The sequence below is a fragment of the Drosophila elegans genome, unplaced genomic scaffold, assembly GCF_018152505.1.
Source record: "Drosophila elegans isolate 14027-0461.03 unplaced genomic scaffold, ASM1815250v1 contig_814, whole genome shotgun sequence".
NCBI lineage: Eukaryota > Metazoa > Arthropoda > Insecta > Diptera > Drosophilidae > Drosophila > Drosophila elegans.
In genome coordinates this window covers 5,173,751-5,190,489 of record NW_024546167.1, presented here as the reverse complement: position 1 = coordinate 5,190,489, position 16,739 = coordinate 5,173,751, and the positions used below count along the sequence as shown (strand labels likewise).

Sequence of the window (16,739 nt, the reverse complement as noted above, 5' to 3'; positions counted from 1 at the left end):
TCGGAGATGTCTCCTTCACTGCGTTGCAAACTTCTGACTGAAATTATAATACCCTCTGCAAGGGTATAAACATATAAATTATTATTTATTCGAAAATTTGATATCAGAAATTGTGGTTATTTAAGGTGGGATCGTCACTCGTTAAAAAGTGTTTTTGTTAGATTTAAATTAGGTCCAAGGCTGGAAATCAAAATATATAAGATGTTTAAATTTGGTTTTAAAACACCGCTGGAACTGGAAAATTTAATTATTTTTCCAGTGCAAAAACAGCGAAACAAAAAGCTGAAGGCCTGATCCGCTCTGTTATTCATGCCGTGGAGCATAGTTTTAGGCGCCTCTAGTTCGGTTGTCCGCCCAACACGCTAACATGTTGGACACTTTTTCAACATTCCCTTTTCCAGCTACCCCCAACCCCCCACAAATCCCCCTTCGCCACCTTGCCAGCTTTGTTTGGCTTTGATGCGCGTTTTCCGCTTGTTTTTCTCGCTGGACGGAGAAAATTGAATGCCCAGCAGCCGACAGTTGGCCACGTTGTAATTGAGTTGGCCGCATGGAATGGGAAAATAGTTCTGCCAATTCCGACACAAATCGCCATGCAGCTGAACACGGAAAATCCCTATCCCTAAGCGAAAGTCTGGGCCAATTTGCCAGCGGGTAATTAATCATTTTTCACTTTTTCACTCGAAACATAAAAGTGCGCTCAGCAATTTCTCACAATTTGCAACTGCCAAAAGGCAATTAGAGTCGACACATTTACAGTATTAGCGTTCATTAAATAACTTAATTGGAATTGCCATTGCGATTTTAATTAATTTGCTTGTTTTCGTCGATTGAGCTTTTATTTGTTTGGATTGATAAATTAAATTGAAAACGATTTAAGTTTATTTGATAGTGCATTTTTAAGAAATTGATTACAATTTTAAAATTATTATAATAATTTACACTCTGTTTTTAATCGACAGATTATTCATACATATAACGACACTTCGAATAATGATTCGTTCCCGGAGTCTATATTATTAAACTTTGCTAATAAAAATAATAATTTAATTTATTAAATCTTACAAATTTGTTGACCATTTGAAGAACAATTTTGTTTAGCTCAAATATATGGTTATGTTTTAATATACAAATTATTGTTAAAAATAATGGTTTAAGCTTTGAATGATTTTAAATTTTATTGAATAAAATTACTAGACTTAAAAATTGTTGCCTGAAAGTTTTTTTAAAAGTGCACTACAATTGATTAAGCACTTTACCACACATTATGCTAATTGAAAGCTAGCAGAAACTGTCAGATTTGAAATAAATATTAATTGCTGTCATTGAAATGCAAAAAAAAACCATTTTTTTTTTTGTTTTTTTTTTCTAAATTTATTTCTGTAAAACTGGTCCCAATCCATTTCTAGCCATTAAAAACTTAGCATTGCATAAGTTATAGCTGACCTGTAGCATATTTTGTTGAGTTTTGTGGAATATTCTAAAACAAAAACAGTAGAGAAATGCAACGAAAATTGTGATTGGTTTAGGATGGCATCTACGTTCTGAATACCGCAGGGCTTGGCAATCAAATTGTGTTTTTCGGCTAGAGGAAGCAGCAACTCAATCTGCGGCAGGATGGTGACCAGATCGCAAATCTGCTTTTATTTACAGGAGGGGCATGGCTTCACTCCGATGTCACCAATGCCGAAGCTCTGATTGAGTGGAAGCCTCTTCTGGGACTTTTCAGACAGACAGACAGACAGGCAGTCGGGCCTGGTTGAGTGTTTCAATTTATTTTTCATATTTTTGTTTAACCGCTTTTTGTTTTACTTTCCTATTTCAGTCGGGCAAAATTCCCCCGGTTCGCGTACAAAATGCCAAAAGTTAAAATAAACAGGCGAAAGGCAGGAGGACCAGGAGCCAGGACAACATGCAGGAAGGCAGGAAACACTTGAAAAAGTATGCCAACAATATTTCTGCCATCTCTCGGCTCGGTGTCTGTGTGCTTTTGTGCTATTGAAAAGGAAATGAATGGCAGGCAGAAAAAGTTAAATCACCTCTAGCAATTGGGCCTGCTGTGGCTCTCAACTCTAGGTGGGTCTAGTGTGTATGGTGGGTGGTTGCGTTGGTGTGGGTGGCATTTTGAGGGCTGCTCCCTGGGGTGGCGTATGCGCAATATTCGCGCATCGGCCTCTAAGCTGTGGCCTGAGCCCCGGCATTTGTCGCATTTTCTACTGCTTTCTGCGTGCTATTATTTTATTTTTCGCATTCTTTTTCGATTTGGTTTTGTTTTTCGATTTTCTATTTGCCGTGGGAAATTGCTTTCAATAATGACGCAAAGTGTTGCTGGGGGGACATTTTAATGGCTGCTTGGGAGCGACGCGTTCGACAGATAGGAAAAGCGCCATCTGGAGGCGGCGCCTTGAACTGACACAACCCCTTGTCGCACTCCTTACACTAATAAAAATTATGTCTGACGTGATGAGCAATGCAATTGAAAAGTTTGAATGGACATATTATGTATACACATTTAAAAAATGGTTTTTAAAATAAAAAAAAATTTAATTAATATAATTTTTATTTATTTTAAAATTTAAAATTTAAATTTATATTTACTATCACTCCAGTGTTTCCGGCATCGCTCCAGGCAATTTGTACGCACTCATTGGCATCAATAAATTGCCACAAGCGCGGTGCGAATCCTTGCGTGTCCTTGGTCGCACCCTCCACTCACGCCACACCTTGAAACCTTGGCCAAGTGTGGGTCTACTTTTGTCCGGCGCCTCTTTCCTTGTTACTTATGCAGCTCGTTGTCCGTTGCACTTTTCCGGTATGCAACGCCAAAGGCTTATCCTCATTTGCATTTCGGACATAAAGCTGCCAGTCGAGAGAAATATTTTTATACCTCTGCAGAAGGTTTTACGGTTTCGGTCAAAAGTTTGCACCGCAAGACCTTGATGAACAAGGTTAAGATCGCAAAATGATTATGAGAATTGTTATTATTATTATTCCTACGATTGCAAAAAATATAATTAAATATTTTAAAAAATCAAACAACCATGTTTTTAGAGCTTAAGTTTGAGATTAATAGTCTTGACATAATCGTTTTATTGAATCATACTTTTTTTATATAGATCAAAGTGTATAGAAGTTTCGGCTTGCTGAAAATAGCTTGTCTTCTTATTTAATATATTATTCGTTTTCACGGCAGCACATTCTGGTTGCAAAGAGGTTTTTCGTTTCGAGATTGCAGTCATATCTCATCTTCACAACATTATGTCGATTCCTTTACTCTCCTTCCCAATATACCTTATACGATTGTCAAGAATCAACCACAACAAAAATCATATTCGCTGATACTTAAGAGCAGGAAATGCCTTTTTTTATATATTAACTTTAAGGGAGCTTAAGGATTTTTGAAGCAATTATATATTATTATATATTATATTATTATATTATTATTATAACGGAAACATTTCAGAATTCAATTATTCTCGCTTGGTAAGAGTTTTAATTAAAAATCAGACATAAAACGTGCGTGTGGGCTCCGGATACTTATAAATTGAACATCGATTTGCGTAGGCTTTTAAGCTTGATTAAAAATCGTTGGAGAAAAAAGGTCCAAGCATCGAAAAATATGTTTGGATCACGTACACGTTTAGGGTGCCTCAGAAAAGCCCTAAAAATGTGAAAAGACTCCTGTCATAAGTCAATAAACAGAACGAAATTGATGAAATGGGAAAACTCTGTCATTTCGCTGTGAATTTTAAATGTTGATATAATTAAATACAAGAACAAATTGCAGACTATGATAAAAACAAATTAACAATCATTTTATATGTTATCTTCGTTGTTTGGCATACATTTTAAATGTTAATTACAACAACACAAAGCAACCAGATTCCATTCAGATTTATGCAAGGCTTACAATAACAAAAGGCGCAAACAGCAAGCAAAATAAAAATTGTGTATACGTACTGAGTAAACAATACATTTCAATTTAATGTGCCATTGTTCGGTTGAAAGAGCTGAATCTGTGTGGCAAACTGTTTATTTGCGTATCGCGACGGGGCCAATTAATAAAATCTTATTTTCAGCGCGTTGATTGCTCCACTTTCGCCCAAATTCGGGGTGGCGAATTCAATAACAATACGGTTGCCAGTTTCCAGTTGCCGGGGTTGCTTTTTAATTAACCATCCACTCTATATACCCTTCATTTGCACCACAACGGCAAAGAGGGAGTAGGCCATTTTCAGAGTGGCGAAAAAGGCATTTAGATTAAGCTCGATGATGCCGCCCGCCTTGATAACCCGCCTCCTGCCCCCCAACGTCAGTTGGGTGAAGACGATTAGGTCGTATCGATGATCCCGCGACTGATCGTACCACCGGCTGGAGAAGATCGCGTACGAAAGGCGCTCCACCTCCTCGGCCACCTCGCTGGCGAAGTAGCAGCTGGGAAAGAGCTGCACGCAGACCACGCCGAAGAAGATCAAGTAGTAGACCAGCGATATGGTGTCGCTCACAAAGAACAGCACGTAGGACACAATGATGCACAGGGTGGCCCCGCAGCCGCCCAACTGCACCAGCTGGACTTCGCTGATGGTCCGCGACAGCAGGTGGTGGAATCTACAATAAAGTGAAATTAACCAACAATTGTTTATCCAGGCTTAGCCGGATACCGACTGGATAAATGACTTGACTACAAACAACAAAATTAAAGTCACTATAAAGAATGATTTTTACACATTAAAAATAGAAAATAATAAAGTAAAAATATATTATAAATATAAATTTGTTGTGCATCTTAAACACGTCTATTATATTTGTTTAACTATGAAAAATAGTTTTGCCAATGTTACAATTCTAGACATTTTTCGTTATTAAGCACTTTTACGTGGTGAATTGTAAATCAACACTTATAAATGATTGCATTGTTCTTTATTACAACAAATCGGACACTGAAAAATAATGACCACTGTAAAGTTGTTAAATCTTTAAATGGTGTAGAACAGCAAATTATATTTTTTATTGATAAGTAAGGGGATTCCGAAAGATATTTCTTAGTTACAATATTTTGTTTGTCAATTTGCTGAACAGGAATTAATTGGTATTATATATTTGATCTCAACTGTATAGAACAATAATTTACTGTATAACATATAGAATATTTGAAATGTCAAGCACACATCTTTTCAAACAAGTAAGGTCACCATGGACGATTTATTTATAGGCTTATTTTAATCAGAATTTACCTCATCAACAGTTTGTGCTGTTCAATGTATTCGTGTAACCGCTGATGGTCGCTTGCAGTTTCGTCCTCCAGGAATCCCAGCTGACCCATGCGAATGGCCCACAAATGCAGGTGTCCTGCAAGAAGACACAAGGTCAGCGGAGTGTAAGTGTCATTCCCCAGGCCCTGCAATCCTTCAACAAGGATGCAGAACGCCTGGTAGCCCAGGGCCACAGCAGCCAGAGATGGACTCTTCTCCATATCGAAGGGAAAATAGGCGGGATATATAAGCTGCCAATTGCCGCTAATAACCTGGACGAAAAAACCAAATAGGAAAACCACGTAAATCAGGCCAAAACTTATGTAGAGGCATTGCGTAAAGCGTTTGGCATGACAGTGCACATGAGCCTTGTAATAGCGATGTTCCTGTTCGCTCGAAACAAACGTATCCAACTGTCCGATCAAGGATTCGATCTCCACGATCTCCGGCAAATGATACAAATGGGCCACATGCTTCAGGCTGCAGGCCACACAGGTCAAGGACATGGACAGGTTCTTCATGAGGTCCGCCGGTGACAAATGGCCAAGAAGATGCAACAGGAGATGCAGTGGGAACCACAAGGTGACCAGTACATGCAGCACCGCCACATAAAGCTGGACAGGACGACGGGAGTCGTTGAAGAATGTCGGTACTAGCACCCGAATGCAATACCAGAACGGACGATAAAAACGAACACTATCGATGATGACCATTGTTCTTCTAATGGACGTTTGCCGGTGAGCATGCAGTTTTTATGCAGTTTCCGTACCTGTTACACTGAGGGAAATCAAAACACCTTGGACCCATCCATTTTGACTTTTAATATGAAGGCAATGCTGACAAATAACATATTAAACAAAAATGTATTATAGGGACCATTTTATATTTAATTTAGAAAAAATCTTAAGCTCAAGGAAAAATTGATAACTATTTACTTAAAAAATCAAATTCTGTAACAATAAAATTAACAATATAGGTTCAAAACATAAAGAATGTATTTTAGATATTCATTTATTTTAAGGATTATTATTTATTTAATTGTGCAAATTCTGAAAAAATTGTCAATGTCTTATACAGTTTTAAATAATTTTTGCGTTAAGAACTTTCATCATTAGCTTGTTTACGCTGCCATTTTTTTAAGTGCATTATCCAACGCTAAATGGCATTTAAACGATGCCAATGCAATTTTCATAAAGCCTGCGTTAATGACCGCCATTAGTGGTAATTTAAATTAAGCGAGCATGCAAATGGGTGGCCAATGACGCCAGGGGCCCACTCATTAACGCAGCGACATGGCCAGTGTGAAGAAGGAGTAGGCCATTCGCACGGTGGCGAAGAAGGCATTCATGCCGATGCCAATCATGCCACCGGCCTTTATCTGCACCTCCGCCAGGGTGAGTTGCATGAAAATCAGCAGGGTGCGGCAGTATCCCCGCCCCATTCCCAGCCAGTTGCTCGAGTATATCGCGTGGGTCAGCCTGCTCATCTCGATGGATATCAGGGTGCCGTAGTAGCAGCACGGAAATAGCTCCAGCACCATGGATAAGAAGTATACGCCGTAATAGGTCACCGCAAAGTTATTTTCCGCAAAAAACAAAATATTGACGAGCGTTATGGAAATGTTGACGCCACTGGATATAAACTGGCCGAGCTGGGATATGTTCATGGTGCTGCGCAGCAGTTCTACGATTCTTAAAAGGAAATAATAAAGCTTAAACATTATTTAAATTCGCCCATTCTTTGGACATTTTAATAGAACTAAGAAAAGTATTATAAACATAAAATAAGCAACTTCGGCAAGCCGAAATTTACATACCCTTGCTGCTATTTCCAAAATAATATATTCTTTAAAATATTCTTTATTTGGATATGTTTAAAAAGATTGAAGCTAAGTCAGCATTTCTCGAATGGTTTTAATAAGTATTACCACTTAAAAAAAGGAATTGAAAGGATTTTTGATAAAAATAAATGTTTGTCCATCTTCAATGAAAGTGTTTTGACATTTTATTTTAAAAAATTGATCGATTTAACGGATTTGGAAACGTTTTTAAACACTGATTAGGACAAAGTGTGTTTAATCAAAAAGTTATTTACAAATCCATTTTATATTAAACCATTTACAGACTTTTGAGTGAAATTAGACAAGGGTATAATAAAATTAAATGCTGAATGGATAATTATAACAAAAGTAACAACATTACTTCATGAGTTTTCGGTGGTCCTCGATGCTTTCGGTTAATTTCCTGGCGACCGACGAATTTGGTTCCTTTTGATCGTGGCCTATTCTACTCAAACGCATGGCCAAAAGTCTCACATGTCCAGCAACCACGCAAAATGTCATCGGCGGATAGGAGTCGTTAGCCAGGTTCTGGAGTATTGCCAGACTCACTCCGACTATTTGGTATGTTACACTTAGCCAAAAGCGTAGCTCTGAGGCCTGCACATCGTATGGAAACCAGGCCGGATATAACAACTTGTGACCACCGCCAAAAAGAACGGATGCTATGGCCGAAGCATTCGACAGTCCATAGGCCACAATGAAACTTTTCCAAATAAAATTCGCCTCGCGTCTTGTGTTTTTATCAAAAAACTCGCATTCCTTGTCACTCAAAGCCCGCTGATCGAGCTCTTTAAACAGGACTTCAATTGTTTTAATCTCTGACAACTTCACACGGAAACAAACAAATTTAAAGCTGGCGAAAAAGCAGGCAGCTGTAATTGGTAGACCTTTGCAGACATCGCCAAGTGTTCTTTCCATAAATAGGCCGAGAATCAGATGAATTGGATACCAAAAGGTCACAAAGACTGTGATCAACACATCCAGCAAACGGTTCAGCGGAAAATGGCTCTCCAAGCCCAAAAGACGCCAATATAACCAATAGGCTCTGTAGATATGCTCACTTCTGATGACTGGCGATTTCAACTCCATGTTCGACACAATTGGCCAAGTCCTCAGGCATTTCCTCTTTTATACTCGTATCTTGACTAAATTACAGTCAATCGGTGTTCCGCCCACCTATTTACTGGCACCGTGATAGCCCTATAATTTTATTTACCCAATTCACACCTCTCATTTAGTAATTTATTTATTTAAAAATATCTCAAAATTGTAGCTAGGCTTAACACTTTCATGGTGGCAACGTAAATAAATATTTAACGGTTGAGTGACAACTTTTTATTGATTGACAATTGGTGCATAAGTGTAGTATTATGAAATATAAAAATACCTTGCTTATTAAAGGTAGCAATAGTAAACGTTTGTATAGTGTAATATAATTTTGCCTTGCAGGGATTTACAATATTATATTGTGTTCTTAATCGTCATCACCACAAATGTGATAATTGTTTGAAGCTTGCAATAGTTGGAATGAATTACTTAGAATTTAAATGACATGGCCAAGGTGAAAAACGAGTAGGACATTTTGACTGTGGAAAAAAAAGCGTTCATGTCGATGCCAACAATTCCTCCAGCTTTAATGTTCACAGGGACAACCGCTAGCTCCATTAGTATTATCAAAGATCGGATGTATCCACTATCCATTCCAACCCAATTGCTCGTGAAAATGGCGTATGGTAATTTATCGAACTCCATCGACATCAGAGTTCCGTAGTAACAACTTGGAAATAGCTCTATAAACATGGCCGCAAAGAACACAGAATAGTAGGTCATAGCAAAGTTGTTTTCCGCGAAAAATAGGATGTTGACGAGCGTTATTGAAATGTTGATTCCGCTTGAAAGGAACTGACCAAGTTGTGTGAGATATAAAGTGCTGCGGAGCAGTCGAATTATTCTGCAATAAAAAGTAATAAAGATATTTAAACTATTTGACCATTTTTTGTCAACAAGGAATTTTAAAAAAAATTTATAAAAATCGAAGTTAAATATATTTTGAATAAATTTTTTGTCTTTTGTCTTACTTATTTGAAAGCGAGCTTTATGATATTTAAAAGAGAGCTACTTACTGCATAAGATTCCTGTGATCCTGGATGCCTTCGATGAGTTGCCTGGCATTATCCGCTTTTGATATATTCTCGTCATGCCCAATTCGACTCAAACGCATTGCCAATAGTCGCACATGTCCTGTGACTACACAAAATGTGATTGGGGGATAAATGGCGTTGGCGAGGTTATGCACGATTAATAAACTGGACCCAACGGCTTGATAAGTAAAACTAATCCAAAAGCTCAAGTCGGAGGCTTGAACATCGTAGGGAAACCAACCCAAATACATTAGCTTTCGACCACTACTGAATAAACCAGCGGCAGTTGCAGTAATTATGGCCGATATGCCAGCCACCAAATAACTTTTTGAAATCATTTGTGCTTCACGTCTTGGTCCTTGATTGAAGTGTTTACGTTCCTCATCACTCTCAGCCCGCTTATCCAACTCTTGGAGCAATCTTTCGATGGCTTTAATCTCAGCCATTTTCCAACGAAAGCAAAAAAATTTAAAGGAACAGAAAAGGCATTCTGTTGTGAAATGCAGACTCTTTAATACATTTGCTACCGGCTGATTATATATTCCAAGTACAAGATGCACTGGGTACCACAAGGTGACGAAAAAAAACATTGTTAGATCCAGAATCCATCGAAAGGGATATACGCCCTCGACGCCCAAAAGTCGCATATAGAGCCAATATGTTTTATATAGATTTTCACTTTTGACTACCATGCGGGTGGACTCCATTTTTAAAATAGCGTTGCTGCCGCTTTTTTATAGTATGCGTTTTTTAAATGTTCAGCTTAACAATTACAATATTTGTGCGTGCTAGGATTAAAAACTCTTTTCCTTGCTAGATTCTTCTTGCAATTATTATTATTAACAAATTACAATTATTATTATTAACAAAGTTCTGTTTTTTTTTAATTCCGATTGTATCAAAAATGGTATTGTTGACAAAGCCTATTCCAGAAATCGAAACCGATAAAGTGATGACCGATTTTTATTTTTTTTACAATAAAGTATAACCATTTAAATTGTAATGTTCTTTAAAACCACAATTTATCGATTTTTATGCGTTGGTAAAAGGTGTGTGTCTTAAATGCAGATGTGGTTAGAAATTTCCACGAGCGAATGCAAAAAAAAGCTCGGGAACTTTGTGGTATTTCGCGAATAGCGGGTGTTCATCTTTACACCTGTAAATCAGAACTAACATAAGCTAACTAAACCAAAACGCTTCGGAGTGGGCTTTGACTTGGATAAATGAGAGCGAGCAAGATGGAGATATCTCGACACTTCCATAAAAATTACTTGGTGTGTCAATCCATATTAACACAATAAAATATTTGTTTTTCAAAAGTCCTTTGAATTTATGTATAACCCAATTTAACAGTTATTCTTCAAAATTCCTTAGATTTTTATAAAACTGAAAACGTATTTTCAAACATGTACATTGGTAACAATTTTATGTTTTAAAATTTAGTTTGACTTTCTTAAAAACAGATTTTATTATCCGAAAACGATTTTAATGTAATATATAGATTTGAGAATTAACTTGTTGTAAGTCCGCTAAGGGAAAATATTCAACAAATAAATAAAAATCACAGCTAAAAAGAAATAAAATGTAATCTATATTAAACGATTATAATAATAATGTATTTAAAAAAAATATATATATACTTTTGTATTTACTATCCAGATATGTATTATCACATTACTATTACAATTTGTTATCAGTGTATAAAAGAAGAACGGAAGCAAGCTTCGGCAAGTCGAACTTAAGGTACCCTTGCAGCTTTTATAATAACACATTTTTGTAATTTGTAAGCGTATCAAATCTTCGACCTACCAAAGTTTTGGTTTTTTTCTGAGTGAAGAAAATTTGAACAGTCAAGGTACAAAGGGATAGGTGTTAATTGCTCAGCACCAATTATGTGTAAAAAGAGGTCAACAATTACCAATTTATGGAACGCCGTTTTAACATTACATATTTATTAAACCAAAACTGTCTCTGGAAACAATGACCCTCTTGCGTCGTTCTCAACTGTCTGAAAAATGGAATTGGATTCGCCGGGTGTATTTCCGTCTGTCATTTTCTATTGCAGGTAAAATACAAGCCGGAACGGGCCGGATCTTGCGAGATATGATTTCCCATTTTTTATTAATCTGAATCCAAACTCTTGCAAATATTTTTTTGCTATAATTTGTTCGACACAATTGGCCAAGTCCTCAGGCATTTCCTCTTTTATACTCGTATCTTGACTAAATTACAGTCAATCGAGTGGGCGGAACCACCAATTTGCGGGCACCGTGATAGCCCTATATTTTTATTTACCCAATTTACACCTCTCATTAAGTAACTGTTTTGGGAGTTATTTATTAATTTATTTCACACTTTAAGAGTAAACGTAAATAAATATTTAAAGGTTAAGTGACAACATTTTATTGATTGAAAATTGGTGCATAAGTGTAGTATTAAGAAATATAAAAATACTTTGCCTAATAGAACGCGTTTCGGTAGCAATAGTAAACTTTTGTATAGTGTAAAATAAAATATATGTTTCACATATATATTAGTTACGCCTTTAAGTAAAATATTTATAATAATTGTTTGAAGCTTGCAATGGAATGAATTACTTAGAATCTAAATGACATGGCCAAGGTGAAAAACGAGTAGGACATTTTGACTGTGGAAAAAAAAGCGTTCATGTCGATGCCAACAATTCCTCCAGCTTTAATGTTCACAGGGACAACCGCTAGCTCCATTAGTATTATCAAAGATCGGATGTATCCACTATCCATTCCAACCCAATTGCTCGTGAAAATGGCGTATGGTAATTTATCGAACTCCATCGACATCAGAGTTCCGTAGTAACAACTTGGAAGTAGCTCTAAAAACATGGCCGCAAAGAACACAGAATAGTAGGTCATAGCAAAGTTGTTTTCCGCCAAAAATAGGATGTTGACGAGCGTTATTGAAATGTTGATTCCGGTTGAAAGGAACTGACCAAGTTGTGTGAGATATAAAGTGCTGCGGAGCAGTCGAATTATTCTAGAATAAAAAGTAATAATATTTAAACTATTTGACTACACTGGCGTTTACAGTTGAGTCTTTAAAGTGTTTTATCATTTTATCATGTTTCGTCCCACAATTTGAAATCAGAAACTTTACTTGTTTTATTTTTTTTACCTTAACTAATAAGAAAGGAAGCAAATATTTAAAGATTACTTGCCAATAAAGAATTAAAAAAAAAAGTGAAACACAGTGAAGTTATACAAATTTTTTTTTTTAATTTTTTCTCTCCACTATTTTTTATTCGAGTCGTCAGATCCCTATTTTAAAAAGGGCTACCTACTGCATAAGTTTCCTGTGATCCTGGATGCCTTCGATGAGTTGCCTGGCATTATCCGCTTTTGATATATTCTCGTCATGCCCAATTCGACTCAAACGCATTGCCAAGAGTCGCACATGTCCTGTGACCACACAAAATGTGATTGGGGGATATATATCGTTGGCGAGGTTATGCACGATTAATAAACTGGACCCAACGGCTTGATAAGTAAAACTAATCCAAAAGCTCAAGGCGGAGGCTTGAACATCGTAGGGAAACCAACCCAAATACATTAGCTTTCGACCACTACTGAATAAACCAGCGGCAGTTGCAGTAATTATGGCTGATATGCCAACCACCATAAAACTTTTCGAAATCATTTGTGCTTCACGTCTTGGGCCTTGATTGAAGTGTATACGTTCCTCATCACTCTCAGCCCGCTTATCCAACTCTTGGAGCAATCTTTCGATGGCTTTAATCTCAGCCATTTTCCAACGAAAGCAAAAAAATTTAAAGGAGCAGAAAACGCATTCTGTTGTAAAATACAGACTCCTAAATACATTTGCAACCGGCTGATTATACAGTCCAAGTATAAGATGCACGGGGTACCACAAGGTGACGAAAAAAGACATTGTTAGATCCAGAAGCCATCGAAATGGGTATTCGCCCTCGACGCCCGAAAGTCGCATATATATCCAATACGTTTTATAGAGAATTTTACTTTTGACTACCATTTTTGAAATAGTTTACCAAGCGTTGCTGCCGCTTCTTTTATAGTATGCGCCTTTTAAATCAGCTTATTTAACTTTAATTGCTTTAAGCCTTTACAATATTTGTGTATGGTAGGGTAAAAAAACTCCTTACTTTGTTAGATTATTCTTGCGATCTTTACGATTATAACAAAGTTCTTTTTTCTTAAGTGCGTGTTGACAAAGCCAATTTTTTATTGCCACCACTATTTATCGATTTTTATGCGTTGTTAAAAGGTGTGTGCCATAAATACAGATGTGGCCAGAAATTCCCACGAGCGAATGCAAAAAAAACTCGAAAACTTTGTGGTATTTCCCGAATAGCGGGTGTTCATCTTTCCATCTGTAAATCAGAACTAACATAAGCTAACTAAACTAAAACGCCTCGGCTTTGACTTGGATAAATGAGAGCGAGCGAGATGAAGATATCTGGAGATACCGCCGACACTGCCACAAAAATTACTTGGTGTGATTAATCGTATTGTAACTTAATATAATACTTGTTTTTCCAAAGTCTTTTGATTTTAAGTATAACACAATTTAATACTTATTTTTCAAAAGTTTTTTTTGATTATTATAAAATTGAAAAAGTATTTATAAACGGGTACACTGGTAAAAATTATATGTTTTAAAATTTGGTTTTAATGTAATATATAGATTTATGATATTACTAGTTTTTAAGAAAAGATACAACAGGTATAAAAATATTATAGCTGAAAGGAAAACAAATTTAATCAATATTAAACGTAGATAACAATAATGCAATTTAAACAAAAACAAATATAAAATTTTATATATGTTGGTTTGTTTGATTTTTTTTCTGAGTGAAGAAAATTTTTACAGGCAAGGTATAAAGGATAGGTGTTAATTGCTCAGCACCAATTATGTGTAATTAGAGGTCAACAATTACCAATTTATGGAACACCGTTATTAACATTACATATTTATAAAACCAAAACTGTTTCTAAAAACAATGACCGCCTTGCGTCGTTCTCAAGTGTCTGGAAAATGGAATTGGATTCGCCGGATGTAAAATGTGCGTCCGTCTGTCATTTTCTATTGCAGGTAAAATACAAGTCGTAGCGGGCCGGATCTTGCGACTATAAATATAGCTCCAAAAGTTAAACTGTTTTACACTTTTTCAAAATGAAGTCGTTCGACCGAATCATAAAGCTGCGTAGAACCGATATCGACTCTACTTTACTTAACTTTGGTAAAATATAAATAAAAAATCTGTTCGTACCTTCTTATAAAATACCTGCAACTGAAAAAAGATTTTTGGGTAAGTTCCATCTAGAAAGCTTTCCATAGTTTCTTTAGACGGCCAGCCGAATATGGCTAGACAAATAATAAATATACTTTGGCGAGGGTATAAGGAAAACCTAGACCTTTAAGTAAAACATCAAACTTGGACAAAAATTGATCATTTTACTTGCTAAAGGAAAGCGTACTAAATGGGCAATAAAAATGCAGTTAAAAAGTCGAGCAAAAATGGCTTTTTAATCTTTCTTGCAACTGCAGGGACTTAGTTGCCATAATTTGACAATAAAATCTCCAAGTTGCAACTGCTGGCAAATAGGAAAAGGAACAAAAGGCAAGTTTGCTTTTAACTCGTTTAATGTTTCATGGCCGACATCGATGACTTCTGTATGCAAATGTTTATTCAGGAATGATACTCAAAAAACATTGGCTTAGCTTACATTGTCTTTTGTGACTTAAAAAATACTGGGTCAAGTTTCCAGCGACTTGGTTTTTGTGCCTTTCTTATTTCCACACTCAAAGAATTTTCATGATTTTTTTTTAAGCTTTTGCCCATACTTTTTCAGCCGATAAAGTCAGTCAAGGCTAGAAACGAAAAATGCCTGTTTTTTGTTCCAGCAAACGTACGTAATGCCAAAATGAACAACCATGACAATGACGAAAGAACAGCGCCCACAAAAAAATGTTACAAAAATAAGGAAGTCACACAATTCTTCGGATACGCGTTGAACAGCTTGAAAAGCGGTATTCATGGGATTGTTGTGCCACTTCTTTGGACATTCTAATTCTCTTTAATTTAAACACTAAAAATACAAATAAAATTTTGATTTAATATAATTCCAAAAGCATTCATTCAGCTGCATGTGAACTAATTTCGTGCCCTAAAATTATTTAGCGTACTTCGTGACAATTTTACATACATCTAAAAATATAGAATATACCCGCTTTGACTGGCGGGTATAATTAAGAGGCAGCTGTAACTTTTTTGGCAAACTTTTTGTGTTTTTTTGTTTGCGGTCGGCCCCACTCCACCGGAAGGAAAAGTTGCAAAGTTATTTGATTTGAAATTTTTTGAAAAAGTTTCTTTTCTATATGATTTTTTGGCTTCGACTGAGTGCGTGTTTATGTGCCACTAAATTAATGAAAATCACAACAACTGTGTGCAAAATGTAATTTAATCTTATTTTTTCCCTCACTTAGGCTCGAGGGCAACTGGCGCGTGGCATGTGATAAACTTCTCAAAAAAGATTTCCGAGGGCAGAAGTGAGTTGGCAGAAGTATTCTGGTTTTATCAGGCGAAACTGACAGTTTTCAAATTTATCAAGCAGCCGAAGGCGGACTCATCTGGGCTGGGTGTTCAATTTGTGATAGGCAAGGTCACACGGTCTTGAACTTGTCGTATTGTTTGTTCTGTAATTTATTAGACTTTCCTTCGATCCATCCTAACTGCTTAGCATCAAACGTTTAGTTTTTATTATCCTTTGCGAACTAATTTTTCAACCCGAAGGTAAACACCAAAGAAACTGAGTAAACAACTAAATGTTCACTCGGAAATTTGCACAGAAATTCAATTTTAAAAGCCAATAAAACACAACGCTTTTATCGCTGGATAAGCACGCAGTAATGTGGTTTCTCTGCTCAGTTGCATATTCGCAAAAATCTCGGTGCTATTAAATCCCCGAAATGTTGAGAATATCAAAGCAATAAAATGCAGCATAAAACGAGAATTTTTCCATGTCTTTGCTCTACACCACAGAAAAAAAAAAAAAAATAAATGCCAAAGAAGAAAATGTCGGCAGTGTCAGCAAACTGTGCTACAGAAACCATTTTTCATTTGTCATAAAATTGCTTAAACAATTTTCAAGAACTCTTTTATTGTGGTTCAATTTTTGTATTAAGCAGAACAAATTCGTTGGGATTTAAATAGCTAATAATGTTTTTTATTTTAGTATATGGCATGTCCTATTTTAAATTTTTATCATATATTTTATACTATTATAGTTTCCCACAGTCTGTGATATAAAGACTCCCATGGCATTCACCACATCCAGTCTTTGTTTATATTGGACTCTAAGGCTTTGTGTCAAGTAATTATTGCTTTATCGCTGTTCGTTATGTTTCGTTCAACTAATTTTAAACGATTTTTCACAGCGGAAATATTTACCAGAACTGCGCCGAAAACGGTGTGTGTTTCTTTCGCTATAA

General features: G+C 36.3%; 3 protein-coding genes across 3 annotated transcripts; all 3 read right to left on the bottom strand.

Annotated features, from left to right (window-relative positions):
• Nucleotides 1-4,184: 4,184 nt before the first annotated feature.
• On the bottom strand, nucleotides 4,185-5,965 carry LOC108138030 (odorant receptor 33c). The gene is made up of 2 exons (XM_017260003.1): nucleotides 5,235-5,965; nucleotides 4,185-4,608 (listed from the first exon to the last, which is right to left on the bottom strand). Exons 1-2 carry the CDS (start codon nucleotides 5,963-5,965, stop codon nucleotides 4,185-4,187), a joined length of 1,155 nt encoding a protein of 384 aa, XP_017115492.1.
• Nucleotides 5,966-6,531: 566 nt separating this feature from the next.
• Nucleotides 6,532-8,181, bottom strand: LOC108138092 (odorant receptor 33b). The gene is made up of 2 exons (XM_017260078.1): nucleotides 7,454-8,181; nucleotides 6,532-6,943 (listed from the first exon to the last, which is right to left on the bottom strand). Exons 1-2 carry the CDS (start codon nucleotides 8,179-8,181, stop codon nucleotides 6,532-6,534), a joined length of 1,140 nt encoding a protein of 379 aa, XP_017115567.1.
• Nucleotides 8,182-8,628: 447 nt separating this feature from the next.
• LOC108138012 lies at nucleotides 8,629-13,259 on the bottom strand. The gene is made up of 4 exons (XM_017259982.2): nucleotides 12,550-13,259; nucleotides 11,841-12,245; nucleotides 9,216-9,962; nucleotides 8,629-9,043 (listed from the first exon to the last, which is right to left on the bottom strand). Exons 1-4 carry the CDS (start codon nucleotides 13,257-13,259, stop codon nucleotides 8,629-8,631), a joined length of 2,277 nt encoding a protein of 758 aa, XP_017115471.2.
• Between the last annotated feature and the right edge of the window lie 3,480 nt (nucleotides 13,260-16,739).

Excerpts from the sequence above, each read along its gene's own strand:
- LOC108138030 (XM_017260003.1), bottom strand. The coding sequence starts at position 5,965 with ATGGTCATCATCGATAGTGTTCGTTTTTATCGTCCGTTCTGGTATTGC. Across the intron at positions 4,609-5,234 it reads CAGCACAAACTGTTGATGAG|ATTCCACCACCTGCTGTCGC; the intron begins GTAAATTCTGAT and ends ACTTTATTGTAG.
- LOC108138092 (XM_017260078.1), bottom strand. The coding sequence starts at position 8,181 with ATGGAGTTGAAATCGCCAGTCATCAGAAGTGAGCATATCTACAGAGCC. Across the intron at positions 6,944-7,453 it reads GACCACCGAAAACTCATGAA|AATCGTAGAACTGCTGCGCA; the intron begins GTAATGTTGTTA and ends TTTCCTTTTAAG.
- LOC108138012 (XM_017259982.2), bottom strand. The coding sequence starts at position 13,259 with ATGGTAGTCAAAAGTAAAATTCTCTATAAAACGTATTGGATATATATG. Across the intron at positions 9,963-11,840 it reads TTCACCTTGGCCATGTCATT|CGGCAGCAACGCTATTTTAA; the intron begins TAGATTCTAAGT and ends ACTATAAAAAAG. Across the intron at positions 9,044-9,215 it reads GATCACAGGAATCTTATGCA|AATAATTCGACTGCTCCGCA; the intron begins GTAAGTAGCTCT and ends TTTTTATTGCAG.